Source organism: Elephas maximus, chromosome 19, assembly GCF_024166365.1.
Source record: "Elephas maximus indicus isolate mEleMax1 chromosome 19, mEleMax1 primary haplotype, whole genome shotgun sequence".
Lineage (NCBI taxonomy): Eukaryota > Metazoa > Chordata > Mammalia > Proboscidea > Elephantidae > Elephas > Elephas maximus.
The window spans coordinates 56055994-56076450 of NC_064837.1; the positions used below are offsets into that span (position 1 = coordinate 56055994).

General features: G+C 35.8%; 1 protein-coding gene across 16 annotated transcripts in view; it reads right to left on the reverse strand.

Annotated features, from left to right (window-relative positions):
- The window catches only part of BPTF (bromodomain PHD finger transcription factor), a 148464-nt gene that overhangs the window by 85333 nt on the left and 42674 nt on the right, over positions 1-20457 (reverse strand). For 11 of the 16 annotated variants that reach the window (XM_049858680.1, XM_049858672.1, XM_049858673.1 and 8 more), the window contains exons 3-5: positions 16330-16553; positions 7623-7829; positions 6878-7066 (exon numbers count right to left, since the gene is read on the reverse strand). In XM_049858680.1, coding sequence (XP_049714637.1) covers positions 6878-7066; positions 7623-7829; positions 16330-16553 — 620 coding nt within the window. The remainder of the gene's footprint in view (positions 1-6877; positions 7067-7622; positions 7830-16329; positions 16554-20457) is intronic. The other 5 variants (XM_049858682.1, XM_049858681.1, XM_049858679.1 and 2 more) reach the window with 1 other exon arrangement.

Genomic DNA, 20457 nt, shown 5'->3' on the forward strand with positions numbered 1-20457 from the left:
TGTGTATGTTTGAAATTTTTCATAATTAAAAATTTACATGGCAGGTAGAAATGGCAAATTTAAAATCTGACTGTTAATAAACACTTAGTGATACAATCAACTTACTCTGGTTGGAAAACGAATATATCTGGAAAAAAAAGAAGTCTCGCACAAATGATATCAAATTCCTCAAATATTATCTCTTTTATAGCTATAGCAGCTAATATTAAGATGTTCTTATTTCTAATTGTCTAAAAAACACCTGCTGAAATAATCAAATAGTATGTAAAGACAGTCCCTCATTTGTGAACTGATCAAAGCTCAGAATTCATTTTCTCATAGAAATATAAGAAAAAATGATTAGGGTCTGTTCCATCCCACAAAAACGTTTTTAGCTCACAATATTACCCAGGTGGGGGCATTGGTGGTTCAGTAATAGAAGTCTCGCCTTTCATGAGAAGAAACCCACTGCCGTCAAGTTGATTCCGACTCATAGTGACCCTGTAGACCCAGGTTCTGTTTCCAGCCAGTGCGCTTCACGCTCAGCCACCAGCCATCTGTCGGTGGAGGCTTGTGTGTTGCTCTCATGCTGAATGTTTTCAGTGGAGCTTCAGACTAAGACAGACTAGAAAGTAAGGTCTGGCGGTCTAACTCCAAAAATCAGCCAACGAAAACTCTGTGGACCATAACAGTCTCATCCACAACTGATCATACGGACGGTGCAGGAGCAGGCAGCGTTTCCTTCTATTGTGTATGGGACTGTCAAGAGTCAGGGGCCAACTTAATGGCAGCTAACAACAACATACCCCAAGTTATGGGTTTAACTAAGGAAAAATTTCTCGGGCACAAACATAAGAGGTTCTGACTATACACATCTTAATATACTTTGTATAAAGTATTTTGTGCTATTATGGGAATAACAATAATGTTTTCATTAAAGAATTGTAACCCCATGCCCAGGTATTCTGAACTAAAAAACCACTAACCCACTAAAAGCAAGGTTCAGATTCCACCTATTTAAAACTTGCAAGGTGTGAGTTAATAAGCTGAGGACTACTGAAAACTCATTAAACAGCTTTTTTTGGCCAACTTCTCCCAAGTAAGAAACATAAGTTAAAAACTGCTTTTCTCCCTTTCAGTTAGAAAACTGATACTACTTTTTAAAATATTTACTCTAGACTCTTCACCTCTTCACTTGACTAGGTTATAGGATTAAAGAAATCTAAATGTGTAACAGCATCTGCTTCAAAACACATCAAAGATGGTAACACCTACCACCATGCACATTTTAATCCTCACAGTCCAAACATTCTAGCCCTTTTCACTGGACAGGACAGACAGTGTAAATAAAGAGCAACAGGAAAACTTTTGTAGTTACCCCCAACTGGTACTATAATTAGATCTTCAACTTCTAAAACCAAACCCCAAAGCCTACTTCTAAGGTGTCAAACCTTTGCTTAAAACAAAACAAAACAAAACAAAACAAAATTCTAAGCCAAAATCCACAAAGAAATGTTAGATGAAGCTAAAAGGGAGAATTTTTAAAAAGATAAAATAACTAGAATGTATTGTATGACTAAAAACTAAAAGCATACACACCTAGAAGAATAAGAAATAAAAGTGTATTTAACTGCAGCATCCAAAAACTGTCACTGATCAACTCAGTGAGGTAAGATACGTGGGCGATACATCTCTTCAGCACCCACAATCAAAACCCTCGCTTCTACCTAATTTCCCTTAGAATAAAACTTACAACTAAAGCAAAGTATTATCTTTTAAGATGTCATTATTCCAAAAGTAAAGAAATAGGCTAAATCCATACTTCAACTTTATAGATGTTAAAATTTCAATACGCCCAAAGAAACATTTTAAAAGCAATTACAAACAGTATGGAAATGAAACCTGTTTTACCCGCTACTAATATTTTCCTAATCCCAGGCATTAAATCTAGAGGCAGGCATAACTTAAATAAAACAAATGTTGTCTGTATTACATGTCTGAATATAAATCTTCATGGTAGATTTGTGTTTATGATGCTAGAAAGACATGTACTTTTCCTACTCCCTACCTTATAAATTTAAAAATTGATATCCTGGTACAAAAAGTTTATAAACTCTAGGACAAATGTCTAACTCTAAACTTCAGTACTACAATCAGCCATTTGCTAACTACGGGGAAGTTAAAACGAACACTAAATAGCATAATTGCTATACCTGGTTGTTTCTGGTAACATAACCATTTTCATGAACTAAGGAAGAAATGTCTGGAGAAAGAAATCTAAGAAAAAGGTATTATGAAGTTAACTTTTTAAAGTGATGTCTACCAACCTTTCCCAAAATACTGCCCAACTTTTCAGTCAGTCTTCAGTCTGAGCCACATAAAATCTCTCTGATCATAAACCATACCCAATATAAAATCATGGTATCTGGTCATTTGTGTTATGCTCTCATTTCTATAGATTTTTAGACTATCAATTTATAATTTTTCCTTTACATAATATGTTCTATCATATTATATGAAAATGACAGTGCTCTCCAATAAGACTTCACTTTAACATATGGCTTGAAATAAAGTATATATCTTTCTAAAGAAATTCTAAGATAGATGTATTTCTAAAGATATTTTAAATCCTCATATTAAACAAAAAGCTTTCTATCCCCTAAAAGATATTCAAAACAAACACTAACAAATGAAACTAGCGAAGCTAAAGATAAAGGACATGTCACAATGATAAAAAAGTTAATTCAACAAGAAGCTATAAATATTGTGTCCACCTAGTAGTAGCATATTCTCAAAATGTGTAATGTAAAAATTAAAAAAAACTAAAAAGAAAAAAAGGTAAATCCATGATAAATAAACCAAAGAACCCACTGCCATCGAGTCAGTAGTTGGAAATAATTTTAAAACATCTCTCAAAGAAAAAAAACCATCAAGGATACAGATTTGAACACCACAGTGAAAAACTTTGACCTAATTGTCCTCTATTGCATTCAAGAACTGAAAATACGTACGTTCTTCAAGTGCACATGAAATATTTATCAACACTGACCAAATGCTGGGCCATAAGACAAGTTGCAATGAATTTTAAAGGACAAAAATCATGAACAGAATGCTCTCTGACCACAGTGGATTAAACTAGACATCAATAACAAAAAGATAACTAGAAAATCTCCAAACGTTTGGATACTAAGCAAATTATTTCTAAATAAATGGTGGGTCAAAATAACACATAAAAAAATAGAAATTAGAAAATATTTTCATCTGAATGACAAAAACAACATGACATATAAAATTTTGTGGGATGCAGCTACAGCAGTACATAGAGGAAACTGATAGCCTAAACAGCATATGTAGAAGGGGGAAGAAAAAAAAGAAGAAACCAAGAATCATCAAAGCATCCATCTTAAGCTAGGGGGAAAAAGTCACAAAAATGCAGACAACATAAAAGAAAATGATAAAGATCAGAAATTATAAAAGTATCAAGTTCTCTTTAAAAATTGCTGTGATATATTTCATAAAGTCTTTAAAAACATTTTTCATAATTTTTCTAGAACAAGTATGGAAATGTCAGCTTATTCTGGGTTGGGTCTTTTTTTTTAATCTAGCAATGAAGAGGTCTATGAGTTACTAAATGATCAGGTTTTTAATTTCTTGCAGAGATAGCATCTTCGACTATTTGGCACTCTAATCCTGCCAATGACTCTAAACCCACTTGAAGCCAGCTATTGACAATTGCTATTTGCTTCCATTCTAGCTTCTTATTCAGGTTCTCATCTAAATTTTTTCATGACAATTTTCTGCCAAAATATATTTGAATTGCAAAGTTTAGCTCCACAAAGGATCTCATTTACAAGAATTTTGTTGATCAATAATTACTGAATCAGTAAATGTGTAATTCAACTCACCCACTTTATTAGTCTTTTCTTGCTAGGCTTGTATTCTCTCAAAGGGCTGATAATACACAGCAGTAATAATAATACCCAAAGTATATTAAGCAGTTAATATGTGTCAGGCACTATGCTTTATATATGTTATTTCATTTGGCATTCTTGAAATGTGTAAGTCAGATGTCAGGGTAACAGTTTCTCCCTTAATTACTCCAAAACCAACCAATATCTCTGAGGAATGAATAAGCTGGTTAATGAGCAGCTTAAAAGGCAAATGTCTGCTAAAATCTAAGCACAGTTACTCAAGGTTTAAATACCAACTACGGTTCCACAAAAAGATAAACACAGACCTACCATACCCACTGCCGTCGAGTCGATTCCAACTCACAGCAACCCTATAGGACAGAGTAGAACTGCCTCTTTATGGAAGCCAACTGCCACATCTTTCTCCCGTAGAGCAGCTGGTGGGTTCGAACTGCTGACCTTTCGGTTAGCAGCCGAGCGCTTTAAGCACTGTGCCTACAGCTCCTCCTATCATATAACCTAACAATTCCACTCCTAGGAATGTACCCCAAAGAGACAGAAAAGCAGGGACTCAAACAGATACTTGTATACTAATGTTCAGTGTAGCAGTATTCATAGTAGCCAGCAGGTGGAAGAAAACCCAATTGGGCACCAACAGATGAAGAGATAAACGAAATGTGGTACATCCATACAATGGAATATTATTCAGGCATAAAAAAATAAAGTTCTGATACATGCTACAGCATGGATGGACCTTGAAAACATTATGCTGGTAAGTGAAATAAACAAATCGCATAAGGTCAAATTTATGATTCCGCTTAGTATATGAAGTATCTAGAATAGGTGAATTCATAGAGACAGTAGATTAGGGGCTACCAGCGGCAGGGGGAAGGGGAGGAAGAGGAGTTACTGCGTAACGGGCAGAGTTTGTTTGGGGCGGACGAAAAAGTTTTAGAAATAAATGGTGGCGATGACTGTACAACACAGTGATTGCAATTAATGCCAATGAATTGTATACTTAAAAATGGTTAAATTGACAAATTTTTTTATATACATCTTACTCCAATAAAACAAATTTAAACAAGTGTATAAGACCATTAGAGTAAGATTGAGGTTTACATTAAGTATTGATTGATTTAAAAGGACAAACAACTTTTTAATAAGTTTTTACTAAGAATATAATTGTGATTCCAATAAAAATGGAATTTTTTCATATTATTTTGGGGCAATACTTCACTTTCAAACTTTTAGCTGTGAATATGTGAAAATCAGAATAATGCAATTTTAAAAAACTGGACAGGCCTAGAGATCTAATTATAGAATCAAATGTTAGATCTCTGAGCTTCTCCGATCCATCCAATGAAAGACACTCACTGATATCATCTCTGATAGGTATTTATTTAATGCATCTAGGGAACAGGAATTTACTACTTCTATTTTCTAAATGGAAACCCTGGTGGCGTAGTGGCTAAGGGCTACGGCTGCTAACCAAAGGGTCAGCAGTTCGAATCTGCCAGGCGCTCTTGGAAACTCTACTCTGTCCTATAGGGTCGCTATGAGTCAGAATTGACTTGACGGCAATGGGTTTGGGTTTTTTTTCTTTTTGGTTTATTTTCTAAACAGCTCTAATTATAAGAAAGCTGTTTAAATTTAGTCAAAATATTCTTACCATTATTTCTACTTATTTGACTTAATAATAACATCCTGCATTTCAAATAACAAATCTACAAATCTAATCACCTCTATGGGTCAGCCCCCCCAAGTATTTCCAACTCTAGCCCCTCAATAATGGCCTATTCTTTTCTAGGCTAAAAAACTTTTGTTTCTTTATTAATTTCCCCGGATGTCACAATTTCCAGACTTTTCTTTATCTTAATGACCAGTCACTCAGTATATACAATATGGTGAACTTATTGCTGTGATTCTTCTAGATCCTACACGTAGCCTAATGCTATAATGGTGTTTTCAGCAACATAGCTCACTGCTGACAATTTAAAGTAGTCCCCACAAGAACAACTCTTGGTTGTCAAAATCCCTCACGTTACAAAATGGGTATATTAAGGCCTTGAGAGAGTAAATGACATTAACGTAGCAGCAGAAGTGGACCAGGAATGAAAGTCTTCCAACTGCAAGTGCTGTCTTCTTCCCAACACATCACGATCACATCCTTGGTATAAAATGTAGCAAATGAAAATGCTGAAATTTTGAAAAATAAGTGATATTCTTATAGGCACAGAAAAAATTCTCTAAAAATTGCCATCAAGATATTATGAGTCTAGGTTTTTGGTGGGATTACTAGTGTTTATTTTCTTATTTTGCTCATTTGAATTTTCTAACTTGCTTTTTAAAAAAATATATACACTGCTCCTATAATAAAATTCTTTTTCCGTTTAAAAAAAAGGAGAAAAATGCATAATGACATTCTTAGCATGATATAACTTACTTTGAGTATGATTTTAATAATAAAAAAAACTTTTAACTAAGAATTACTGGTTAGCTTGCATATCTATGTCAAAATACACCTTGCAAAAATGTTTTGTGACAATGGTTTTCTATCATAACATTCTGATTTGAAATGTTGTAAAGAACTACTTGAGCACATGCAAACATACAATTAATTTGTTAGTATATACAAAAACTGGAAGGGTTAAATTACTAAAACTTGAGCCATTAATTAGTATGTAAGTACTTAAAACCAAAATGTCTGCCACTATGGTCTGATGATAAAATACACAAATAAGCCTTAAATAAAAAACAGCTAAGATGAACTTTAAAAAGCATGAAGATTATGATGAGTTTCAAGTACTAAGTGCAAGGACACTTATTAAACTCCAAATGTTAGGTGACAATTTAGCAGTCAGGGATGGCACTGAAAGCAAGCAGCATGAATGAACACATACTTTAAAGTTTTAGGTGACATTCAGCTTTTACTACCAAAGGGAAGGATTCCCCCCATTACAGAGGCACTGATACACTGCCCTCTGTACCTGGCACATCCTGGGGGAGCTCAGATGCCACCTTCTTCTCTGTCATGTTGCTGCTATCATGGGTTTCTGAGAGATACCCCACGGGGCTCCTCCCTTCAGAGGGACTAGTCTCTTCTGAAGAAGCATTTGTGGTGTTGTCGCCAAGATTTGTTGACACAGAGTTACCTTTATCCCCAACTTCTGTTGGCTCTACAGTAAAATGCACAACAAAACTTCAAAGATATTCTTTAAAACTGCTTTAGGCTGACTGGCCACATTTGGTCAAATACTAATAATGAATGCTCAACAAAACATCTGCTTTTTTTTTATGGCCATTTTAAAACAGATTTTGGGATTATTTTTGCAGTAGGTAATCCAGATAGTAATTAAGAATATTTAATATATTAAGAATGTTTAAGACTTAATATAAAAAATGAACATATTTTACCACATACAAAAGTATATACTCTGGCATAAAAAGAGTAATTTTTCAGCAACAAATCTCATTGGGGAATGGCAACTTACTAGAAAGAATAAACAGAGATATGGTAGAGCATTACAGGAAAACCCACCAATATATAAAACTCATTCTCATTATTATGCATGTTACAAGGAGTGTGTGTGAGGGGCATCCTAATCACTCTAGAACTGTAAAATTAAGTAGTTGCTTGCAATAAAAAATTTCATTTTTATTTTGTAAGTAAAACTGGAGGTTTCATAAACAACGCTTAGGAAATATTTCTTTTTAACCAAATAATTTTTTTACCCTCAGATTTTCCTTGTTCAGGATTATCATCTGGTGTTTGGTCATCATTGTCTTTTTCAAGGGACTGGTCTTCACACTCCTCTCTGCTTTTCTCAGAATCTTTGGAGTCAGTATTCTCAGTCTCATTCTTGTCCTTTTCTACTTCTTCGGGGCTTCTAGCAGTATCAATATCTCCTTTTTTGGCTCTTATGGATTCCAAAATTTCTTCTGTAATGAAAACAAATAAATTTTATTCCCATTTTACCAAATATAAAAGCCCTGTGAGTGCTACTTAAGAGTTTCAAATGTGAGTTACTAAATATTTTAGAAACATTAAAAAAAAAAAAAAAATAGAACCACGAAATAAGGATCAAGATTACTAATGAAATTTTGTTTAGTCAGGAGCCCTGGTGGGGCAGTGGTTTAAGCGTTTGGCTGCTAACCAAAAGGTGGGCAGTTTGAATCCACCAGCCACTCGTTGGAAACTCTGTGGGGCACTTCTACTCTATTCTATAGAGTCACTATAGTCAGAATCGACTCGACAGCAATGGGTTTGGGCTTTTTTTTTTTTTCTTCCCACTTCTCTTTAACACTTAAATTACATGTTAATTATAGGCTCTAGTTCCTTTAAAAGGAGGAAAGAAAAACTAATCTATCTTTTGAAATTGAGACTTGATGTAGGCTGCTGTCACATTCTCTGCCATATAACAAAAACAGCAAGGTGACACAGACCCACAGTCTGGGCAGCGTAGTTCAGTGATCAAAATCTAGAGACCCATGACCCAGTGCTGCTCTGACATGAATTAGCTGTGTGAACCCAGGCAAACTACTTAACCTCTTCAGGCCTCTATATCCTCCACTGTAAAATGAGAAAACAGGCCTATTTGGAAACAACATTTCTGAAGTCCTTTACAGGAAGTCCCCAGATTACGAATGAGTTCCTTTCTGAAATCTGTCTTTAAGTTGAAAAAGGTAAATACAGTTCATATCTAACGTCAGTTAAATGTTTGTCTTAGTATGTAGTGTAGCTTTCTATGCATAAAAAACATTAAAGAAACACTTTCAGATACACTAAAACATCTTTAACATAATAAGGCAAAGTAGCACCCATTTGTTATTACAAACCACTGTACGTACCTCAAATTTTTAATATGATAGGCTTTATGGGGGTTGGTTTGTAACTAGGTTGTATGTTAAGTCGAACTGGGGACTGCTTGTCTTGTTCTAAAAGTCTCTAAGATTCTCTAGCTCTCCCTCAACTTGGGCAGGGTGATACTACGTCTGGGTGTAGACCATGGGGTACAGAAAGTACCACAGGGTACAGACCACAGAGTATAGCAGTATGGTCACACAGATATTAGTTATATTCTTTGGGTTCTATTCCAATACTATCGCTTTTAATTCGGTTGCTCAAATCATTCCAGCTTTGACCACTCAGCACTCATTCAGTGAGCTCCTGTGTCTTTTTGATACACTACATCCATTTATCTATATAGCTCTTCTTTACTTTCTAGCACTACAGGGTGCTCCAGGCTCATCTTATATTTTCCTGGCCCCAGTCCTAAGAATCCACCATCTCTCCAAGCATCCCTGGTTCTTTTTTATTGGAGAATGATATTTACAAGCCACTGTCTGGGCATTAAGTCTGCTTTTTACTAACAGAACTGTCACTGCTTCTATGCCCTCTCAGTGGACAGGAAATGTATGTATGTATACTAACCCTTGTATATACACAATTGTATTTCTGTATCTATCTCTGTGTTCGTATGTATATGTATGGATATATACATATACATATATATATGCACACTTCATTCTAGTATTGCCCCCTTACTTATTTGTAACTTCTTTCTCTGATAGTAAGAAACCTGGTTCTCATTTTCTACAACACAGTTAGTTATTTGTTCAATGCTATTATATATTAGTTTCAGAATTACTAAATTGTACTCCCATGAAAAATAAATTTACCAAATACAGTACAGTGTTTGTGAAGAAGACGAAATCTTTTTAATACTGTGTATCCCTGGTACTTTTTTTTTCTGGATTTCCTTGTTTTCGTTTCCGAGTTAGTTGTTCTCTACCTTCACTTTGGTCAAGGTTTCTTAAACTGTAGGTGTCTACATTCTATATTAAACTGTAGGTATCTACATTCTAAATTAAATTGTAAGTATCTGTATTCTAGTTTCCTATGATTAGAAAAGACTTGTAGTCACCACTGGAAAAGACTGGCCTTCTGGTAAACTGACTACATTTGAGTTAGTTGGAGTTAATTCCTCACTCTCTCTCAGCTTCCCTTCTTCTAGGAATTTGGAGTCAATGATTATGTGAACATCTAAGACAGTTACTAGACAGCAACTGGCATATCTTCTGTCCTCTTCATCATGCAAGCCACCCAGGATCCCTTTTTACATTATTTCCTTGCATTCTTTTATCTAGCTATACTTACCGCCTTTGAGTTATGATTTACCCTACCTTCATTTATTCCTGCTAACTACACTAAACTTATCAGTAGAAATATCACAATCACTATTTTTTAAAGAACTTACTATTTGGAAAAAGAAAATTTACTTAAGAATTACACGCTTTTCTACGTTTACATAGAAAGCAGCATTTTTTGATGGTTACCAGGGATGGGAGGGTGAGGGAGGGAAAAATAACTACCGAGTTGGCACGTGTTAACTTTGGTAAAAGGAAAAGACAGTACACAATATGGGGGAAGTCACCACAACATGATCAAGGCAAGGGAAGACAACAAGAGGTACACAAGAATAAAAGGCAATGATGGTAAACAACATATACAATCCTGCAACAACAGTAATAACAAACAACAATTTATGAGTGGATACATAGGTAGATATGCATGCTGAACAGGTGTGGAAGGACGTATGGGAGTACACCCACATGTATATATAGGTTTGGCTGTGGACATCCCTACATACGTATTTGTATGTGCTGCATGTAAACTCATATATATATGTAAAATAAAGCACACAGGGTGCACAGTTATAGAAACATCCTAGACATAACCAAACATCTCGGAGGACTGAGTTACTGGACTTGAAGGCTAAGGACCATAGTCTCAGGGGACATCTAGGTCAATCGGCATAACATAGTTCATAAAGACAATACTCTACATCCCACTTTGGTGAGTAGCGTATGGGGTCTTAAAAGCTTGCGAGTGGCAATCTAAGATACAACTATTGGTCTCTTTCCATCCAGAGCAAAGGAGAGTGAAGAAAACCAAAGACTCAAGGAAACAATTAATCCAAAGGGCTAATGGACCACAGGAACCACAGCCTCCACTAGCCTGAGACCAGAAGGACTAGATGGTGTCTGGCTACCACTACTGACCACTCTGACCAGGATCCCAACAGAAGGTCTAACGGTTAGAGTGGGGAAAAAATGTAGAACAAAATTCAAATTCATAAAACAGACCAGATTTATGGGTCCAAGAGAGCCTGAAGGAACCCCTGAGACTATGGCCCTTAGACACCTTTGTAACTTGGAACTGAAGCCATTCCTGGAGACCAACTTTCAGCCAAATAACAGACAGGCCTATAAAATACACAATAGGTTTCTCAGAACAATCATCTATATGAGTTCAAAAGGGCAACATTTGTCCAAAAGCAAAGATGAGAAGGCAGGAAGGGGCAGGAAAACTAGATGAATGGAAATGTGGAACTCAGGGTGGTAATGTGGAGAGTGTTAACACACTGCAGGGATTACAACCAATGCCACGGAACAATTTGTGTATAAATTATTGAATGGGAAACTAATTTGCTGTGTAGCCTTCACCTAAAACACAATTTAAAAAAATAAAGAAAAAAAAAAAAAAAAAGGATTCTATGCTTTCCTTAATGCCACAATAATTTCTCACTTTCCAACACAGCTACATCCTAATCTTCTTTAATAGCTGGCTTTTCCTAACCAAACCACTGTACATTCTCCCTATTTTCCTAGTGCCATTTAATGAGAATCAAACAAGAATAAAATTAAATACCTACTACATTTAGACCATCTACATTAGATAAGGAGGAGCGCTGGTGGCGCAGTGGTTAAGTGATATGGCTGCTAACCAAAAGATAAGCAGTTCAAATTCACCAGCCACTCCTTGGAAACCCTATGGGGCAGTTCTACTCTGTCATCTAGGGTTGCTATCAGTCGGAATTGACCCTACGGCAACAGGTTTGGAAATCCTGGTGGTGTAGTGGTTAAGAGCTATGGCTGCTAACCAAAAGGTCAGCAGTTCCAATCCACCAGGCACTGCTTGGAAACTCTATGGGGCAGTTCTACTCTGTCCTATAAGGTCACTATGAGTTGGAATTGACTCAAATGGCAGTGGGTTTTGAGTATGCTGTTTTTGGGTTCAAAAACCCAAGGTAATCATACCATAAGAAAAAGAGACCAAGAAAGTTAGAAAGAGATTAAAGGATGAAAGAAAAAATAATCAATTTAGGCTGTATCTGATCTACAGCAAACAACATCAGTTCTATAAATATATGTATTTTATTCCTTGCATGAATATTTTAAAACTAAATGGCTTTAAAAACCATCTCTACTTAAAAAAAATTAGTCCAAAAAAAAAAAAAAAAAACTTCCTTCACACAAGAAAAATAAAGTATTGTAAAACACAATTACTGAATTTTGTCCTTAACACCTGCCACTCCAGTCTTAATCAGTGGTGGAAGAACTGTCTCGCAACTGCTTGTCTCGATTGGTCATTTAAGTTTAATAGTAAAAGACTAGTTTAATGACCACAGGTCATCATAACACCTTCCAAAGGAAAGGAATATCATATGGACCATTTGTTTTTGTATGTGGCAGTTTTAAGTTATTAGTTTTTAAAATCAGTAATTTTAAAATGGAAAGAACATGACCGAAAATCTGTCACAGAATTTTCAGACCCATTAAAACAAAGTTTAAAAAGAAAAACAAAAAGCCACAATTATCATACAGGTATTTGATAAAGCAAATATAGTAAAATCTTAATTGCAGAATGAAAATGATGGGCATTGCATAAATCTTTCAAACTTTTGATATATTCAAAAAATGTCATAGAACATTAGGAAAATGAAACAGAAAAATTCAACTACCAAAAGCAGAATTAAACTATCCTAAAATGGACATACAAATCCATCGCCATTGAGTTGATTCCGACTCACAGTCACCCCATAGGACGGAGTAGAACTGCCACACAGAGTGTCCAAGAAGCAGCTGGTAGATTCAAACTGCCAACCTTTTGGTTAGCAGACAAATGCTTAACCACTGCGCCACCAGGGCTATATCTCCAAAGTGTACCTACAGGTATATAAAAACTAGAGGCTATACATTTGATCAAATTCATACTATTTGACTCTGACATCATGTAAAAGTCATTAGGACAGACTGTGATTCCGAAACTACTGTTATGACGCTACAGATTATTCTTGGTTATTTTCAGAATGCTGGTAGTTTCTGTTGCTTTCATCTCATAAGATCCCAAGTTAAAGAACACCACTAGACGTTATCATGGGTATTTATAGGTAGTTCTAAATTGACTATCATAGTCAAGATTTGGTTTCTCAGAGAAAACAAAGGTAAGAGTTGTGAGAATTGTGTTTTAATGGAGAATTCTTCTATCTAAATGTTCAATTCATTACAATCCACTCCTTACTTATACTTTTTACAAAGTTGCTGAGAGGGTTAGAGGCTCATAAAATACCTAGCTGAACGCCTAGTTCATAGTAGGTATTCAAAAATGTTACTTCTCCCTTCTCTTCTCCATTGATTTTCAACTCTTGTGAATCCCTCCACTTCTAGTACCAGGCTGGTTACACCTTAACAGCAACAAAGAAAAGGGTGTTACTTTTTTCCCTAGACCCCACCATTAAATCCAAAATGGACTCCGTGGATATAGTATCATGAGGGTAACCACAGGCTGCAAGGTGGTTTCACAGCACAGTTTTGGCTTCTAACTTCCTAAGAATATACTATAGTCTACAGCTCAAAACTCACTCTGCTGTTCTTGATTACTACAAAAGGTTTAACTAATTTTATAATGCACATTACATACTAAATTACACTGAAATTTAACATCGCATTGTAGGAAATTTGAAAAATATAAAAAAAGAAACCAACTGTAATTTTGCCATGCTAATTAGTTATTTTTAATGATAAAAGCTGGTCTTTTTATCCAACTGGTTATTTAGAGGAAGGGAATTTAAGTACCTCAATGACCCAAGTACTGCTTTTGCATGGTACCTTATTTAGTTCTCCAACATACACTGTTCTATCACGTGATAGTTATAACAAAATTAATCAATTTCCCTATATTGGACATTTTTTTTTTTTTTACATTCCCCCAAATCAAACCACTAAACATTTTTACACAGTATATTCCTGTTTTGTTTGTTTTTTCTTAGTTAAGATGATCCTGTATATACAAATTTGTACCCAGATAAGCTCACTCTGGAGAAATTTGTAATTCAACATGCTTGATTAAAAAAACATTACACACTGCCTTTTCTGGGACTGGAGATGGTTCTCTCTTAACATATTAAAAGCTGAGGATACAGAAGAGCAAAAGGAATTGTCAATTTTAATGCCTTACTTCACAAAAAGAAATTAAGTGGGGAAAGCAACCTCGCTGAAATTAATAGAACTTATTATTCGATCTATACTGTGGGGGGCGGCAATGAGAATAGAACTATATTATTGCAATTAATGACCTCCCGAAAGAATTTTGAAGACTGAAACTTTTCTGAAGAAAACATTACACATTCTTCTGAGCATATCTAATAGTCAAATACTTCCAACTATCAGGTATGATTGAATATAATCTTCAATAACTAAATTCACTTATTTTTAAAGACAAAGTATATTTGTGTGCAAAAGTATTTATATACAATAGCATGCCTCTCATTCTGTAAAAATAAGAGAATGAACTCGAGAGAATACTGATGTACAGTGCGTGAGAACAAGCTTGGATATAGCTGAACTGAATACATTTATCAAGCATAAACATTCTATTTTTAAACAAATGGAGAATGGGAAAATTTTTCAATAAATGGAAAATGGGAAAAATTAACAGGTTTATATGTATAGGGGATAATGTCCGCAGAAGAGCAGAACCAGGCAGTTAAGTGAAGTACATTTTCCGAATCTTACCTAAATTAAAAGACACTAATAAAAAACACAGGTCAGACTTACTAAACATGCACAGAGTATCTGGCATATATTTTTATCCTCTGGCAGGATAAAAAAGAAAAAACGGCAATAATGGTTGCATCTGGAAAAGGGAAAGGTGAGAAAGTATGAACAGAGAGAAAATCACTTTTCACTGCATGCCTTTTTGTATTTAAACTTTTTAAAAATACTGTATACATTTATTACTTTTTAAAAAGTGAAGAGTTGAGTAAGAAAATTAATCACATACTACTAAATTATAACCCATAGTATAAAGGGAATATATACGAATCCATACAGACACAAATCAATGAATAAATAAATGGGGGAAAATAAAAACATCTCCTGTGCAGAATCCAAATAACTTATGCAGATACACCACCCTCTAGGAGGAGACAGAGCACAGCTTCCTGCCTTTTAAGTGTGGGCTGCACACACAGTGACTTCCTTCCCAAAAGTATAGTATGGGGAGGGGGGCGCTTTTCAGTGAAGACACCTGACGAACACTAGCTCCACCTGGTGACCATGCTGACAGAAGGTACCCTTGATATGATGTGATTAAAACGGCACCTCACTTCTGCGGTCCCCCTCCTAACCCTACCAGAACTGAACCGGGCACTGTCAGGTAGATCGGCCTCCTGGCGACCAATCCCCCACACATCCGAGTGGGACTGTGCCCCACAGGGCTCTCAGCGGCTGAGCTTTCAGGAGCAATCACTGCAACTTTCTTCTGGGGCACCTCTGCGGGGACAGGAACTGCCAGCCTTTCATTTAGCAGCTGAGTGCTTAACCATTTGTGCCACCCAGGGACCCGCCCATCAAAAAAACCATAACCCCTGTGTAAATCATGAGAAGAACATCAAACAAACCCATATCGAGGGGCATTCTACAAAATATCTGACTAGTATTCTTCAAAACCATCAAGATCACGAATAACAAGGAAAGCCTGAGTCTAGAGGAGCTTGAAGAGACATGACTACTGAACGTAATGTGGTGTCCTGGATGGGATTGTGGAACAGAAAAAGGACATTAGGTAAAAACTAAAGAAATCTGAATAAAGTATGGACTTCAGATAATAATAATGTATCAAAATTGGCTCACTAATTGTGACGAATGTACCTTATTAATAGAGGATGTTAATAACAGGTAAACCAGGTGCAAGGTATATGGAAACCTTCTGTATTATCTTTGCTCCTTTTTTGTAAATCTAAAACTATTCTATTTTAAAAGTTTATTGAAATAAAGAAAGCAAAGAATAAATTTTAAAAATATTCTTATAATTAAAAACAGGACTCTCAAAAAGGTTTACTAAGACATGTGAATTAAAAAAAAAAAAAAATTTGGGAAATATCAGTAATGACCAAGACAAGACACAAAACACTGAAATGCATACCATCACTAATTTACACTGGTGTGAACAACGTTTCCTTAAGAAAATGAAATACAGATAATTAAAATATATTTACTGAAAAATTTAAATATATTTTTAAGTTTTGTAATGATTTCATAGCAAGAGTTTATCTCAAATATAACAAAAGATAAAACAAAAAAATTTCCCCCTCACCATTTGCTGCAGCCAGAAAGGATTTGTTACTGCCTCGAGCCTTATTGGTCAGGTCTTCCGTTATGTCCATGTGCCGGTGGATTTCTTCACGCATTTCTTCTAGAATTTTGCAAAGTTCTGCTTCCCAGTAATCTTTGTCTAGACAGTCAATTAATTCTGCAAGCTGGACCTTTGTGCTGTAGTACCAAATTTTCTTCTCATTTTCATTTTCTGTATCTTCTTCTCTGTTTAAAAGAAATTACAAAAATACTTTCTGTGTTAGACATGACACCACTCATCTGACAGTCTCATCTACCCAGTGAGAAGTTCAATATGCGATACTAAAGTTCAGTACACTTACTTGCAAGAGCTCTCAGGTCTCACTCAAATCAACTTATACTTATTTATTTGAGAAAACTCCAATTATTTTGATTTCCTAGCCCACCGCAACTTAGGACAAAATAATTAGGAAGTAGTAGCAGACAGAGAGGTACTAGTATATCTAGAACCATGACACACAGAAAGATGACTTCAAAATTTAGAGACCTGTGAGAGTACTTGGTGGAGGGCAAACTGCCTCAGTTACACCTCAATCAACTTTTAATGTACATAGGCCTAACTTAACCCCTGAGCCCACCAGAAATGTTTAAACTATGCACACACCAGGTTCACACTGCCATATAGTTTAGAAATATTTCCAACAAAATGGTTTAATGCTTTATTAAGTTCCAGTCCTTGAAGGAAGCCATAATGGGTCATCTCACTTCTCTTCTTATAGACAAGCAAAGCCCAAGGTACAAAAAAAGAGGGGCACCTCCTTTCTTGTCTAAAACTTGCCTACGGTTCTATTAACTTTTAACAGAATTGGAGATTTCAACAGAGATGGTCACTAATGAAAAAACAAGGCAAATTAACGTCTAAGACCAGACTTAGAGAGCATGTATCATGGTATTTCTTCTCCCTCTCAAAAAGAATTCAGGAATGTGAATGGAGGCACCTGATGAGAAAGTCCAACTTTCCTGTTTACTCAAGGCAAACTGATGGGGTGGAAACAACTGGGCTTTAAGAAAAACCTGGCTTCAAATGAGCTCAGTCAAGACACAACCTCTCTTGAGCCACTCAGAGCCATTTTACCTTACTGGTAAAATGAGGATAATAGTGTCTGCCTTCAGGGTCATTTTAAGAATTAAAGGTATTATGACCAAGCATCTATCAGAGTGCTTAGGCGCATGGTTAGCGATCAATAACCACTAAATATTATTATCACTATTAAGGTAGTAAATAAATAAAAACTTAGCAGGACTCCAGGAATGAGTCATTCAGTAGTTCTGAAGAAAGAGGGATATACTAAACTGTGGATACAATAAAAGGGTATCAAAATTACCAAAACTTTTAAAATAAAAAAATGATTTAAAAAAGGTCCCTGTTATCTAGCTTTGCTCTTTCAAATCAATTATCTGCTGACATATTAGTATATTTCTCTGTTAAAAGCTTTTTATACATTTCTGACAATTGCTTTTTATTTAATCTGCTCTAGATTTCACTCTCTAATGGGTATTTCTACTGACTTCTTATGATGAAGTGATGACATTGGTCTTATTCCAATTTTCAGTGTTAAAGAGGTCAGAAACCTCTAATTAAAAAGACTCATAAAAAGCTTTCAAAAGGCAAAACCATATAAAAAATCTAATTAGGTGACAAGATCAAATCATACAGTGCTTAGTGAGCACTAACCCAGACTAACAGTTGCCAGTGCTAACACCAGGTTCAACAGGTGAATCGGGAGGAAATTGGAGAGTTTCGTTTTTTTTTTTTTTTTTTTCACTTTCTGAAGTATCAATTTTAATGATTTCCTCTGTTATAAAGATGTTGAATTATTTCTTTGTTTAATTTTTCCTTTTAATTCAGAAATACCTAAATGCCTCAAAAGAAGAAAGATAATCTACATAAAAAGTTTTGGAGTACAGAAAGTAATTTACAAGCATAGCATTTCAATACAAAAATGGGAGGCTATGGGAGTAAATTTAATGAAACAGAAGTTCTGTCCACTTTTTCAAGCAACTGCCAGGTTATGGGAAGGGTCCCTAACTGCTGACTGACTAGTCCACACTGGCGCCTAAAGAATTTCCCACCACGACAGAGAACTTACTACCTCATATCACAGTCCTTTCTAGATTAGAATTGCTCTTTTAAAAAGTAATTCCTTTTAATCAGATGACTCAAATCTCTAATATTTCCACCCATTAGTTCTGCTTCTGCGTATTAGAGTGATGTGCAATAAATCTAACACTCCTCCACACACAGTCCTTCCAATCTTTCACAGCATCTACAGTTTTACTGTTTGTCTTTTCCAGGCAAAACTTGTTCACATACCCTAATCATTCCTCGTCCACAACGTTTTCCAGAGCCCTCACTTCTCAGACACGTAGTTTGTCAATGTCCCTCTAAAAATGTGGCTCCCGGTCACTATTTTTTATTCTATTCATCAAAGATAATACTCACACATGGCTTAACTTTTTTCCTCTTGAGGCTGTAGGTGGATAAATTAATCAAAAGCATAGAGTAGCAAAGCAGAGTGAACAATAACTCTTAATGCTTTCAAAGAAAAGTCAGGCAGCCCAACTAGTGGTTAGAAGCCCAAGTTTTAGAGACAGAATGCCTAAGTTCAAATCCTGATTCTGCCACTTACTAGTTGTATGATCTAGACAAATTACTTAACCCCTCTAGGCTTCAAATTCTCCACCTGCATACCTATGCACTTGGGCACATTTACACAGTTTATGTAATCAAAATTATTTATTCTAATTGTAAAAGTGACTTAAAACAACAGTTTTTCTATATAAACATACATTAATTTGTATATAGAAATGGTTTGGAGTTATAATGTAGAAGCTTTCTGCAAAAGCTTTGTCCCTACAATGCTCCTTAAACAGACCCAAACTGGCCTGGCTTCCCTGAAGACACTAACCAGCACACTTTCGCAAGCAGCCGGGGGCGGGGGGGAGATGCAGGAGTAAGGCAGGTGGGAATGAAAAAGTCTGCCAAAAGTATACCTAGGAACAACCGTACGTATTATGTCTACATTTTTTTTGTTTGGCTTTTACCTAGACTAGATAAGTAGAAGGAAGGTTAATAACTAACAGTAAGTTTCAAGTTTCATTGCTAAACAAATCCATAGCAACTAAGAGGAAGGACACTAGGGAATTGGCAATTAGATACGACAGGTCGGGGGCCCAAGTGGTGGTTAAAAGCACAGGTTCCAGAGCCAGAATGCTGAGGTTCAAATCCTGATTCTGCCACTTACGAGCTGTGCGATCTTGGATAAATTATTTAACCTCTCTAAACGTCAATTTCTTCATCTGAAAAATGGGGTGCTTAGTACTTACATTCAAATGTTGTCATGAGGATTAAATGAGTTAAAAGATATAAAGTGCTTAGAACAGTGCCAGCATCTGGTAGGTGCCATATGGGCCCCTGCTATTCTTTTCCTCACTGTATAAAGTATAGGATATCTACCTTATAACAAATAATTAGAAGTTGGCCGTTAAAAAACTAGAAGTGTTACAGGGTGTGAGAGGAAGGGGTGCAGGGTTAGGGGGAGCCCTCAGAAATGGCATAAAGAGGCTGAGATTTGAAGGATAAGTTAACCAAGAGTGTTCTGGGTATTTTATTTATCTTGTTTTCGGTGGTGGGAGGCAAGAAAATTAAACATACAAAGTTAGGGACCCATGTTAAAGAGTTTGAACTTTCTGCTGAGAGCAAATGGAACACTTTACATAAACTATCAAATGGGAATCTAATTTGCTCTATGAACTTTCACCTAATGCACAATTAAAAAAGGGGGGAGAGTAAATGGAAGTAACTGAAAGGTTTTTCAACTTGGGAGAAGAAGAGACCTGACCAGAACTGCTGTTTAAAAAACCATCCAATTATGGAATAGAGAAGAGAAAAGGGGAGGCGCGGGTACATATAAGCCAGTTTGCAGGCTACTGAACAAGTCTAACAGAGATGACATTGTCTTGTACTATGGTAAGGACAGTGAGCATGACGAGATACCAATTCAAGATTTAAGAGGTCTTTAAAAGATATAACAAACAAGATAGAAGAAAAGACTATTCCTAGGTTTCCAGCTTGGGCAGCTGGTAGGCA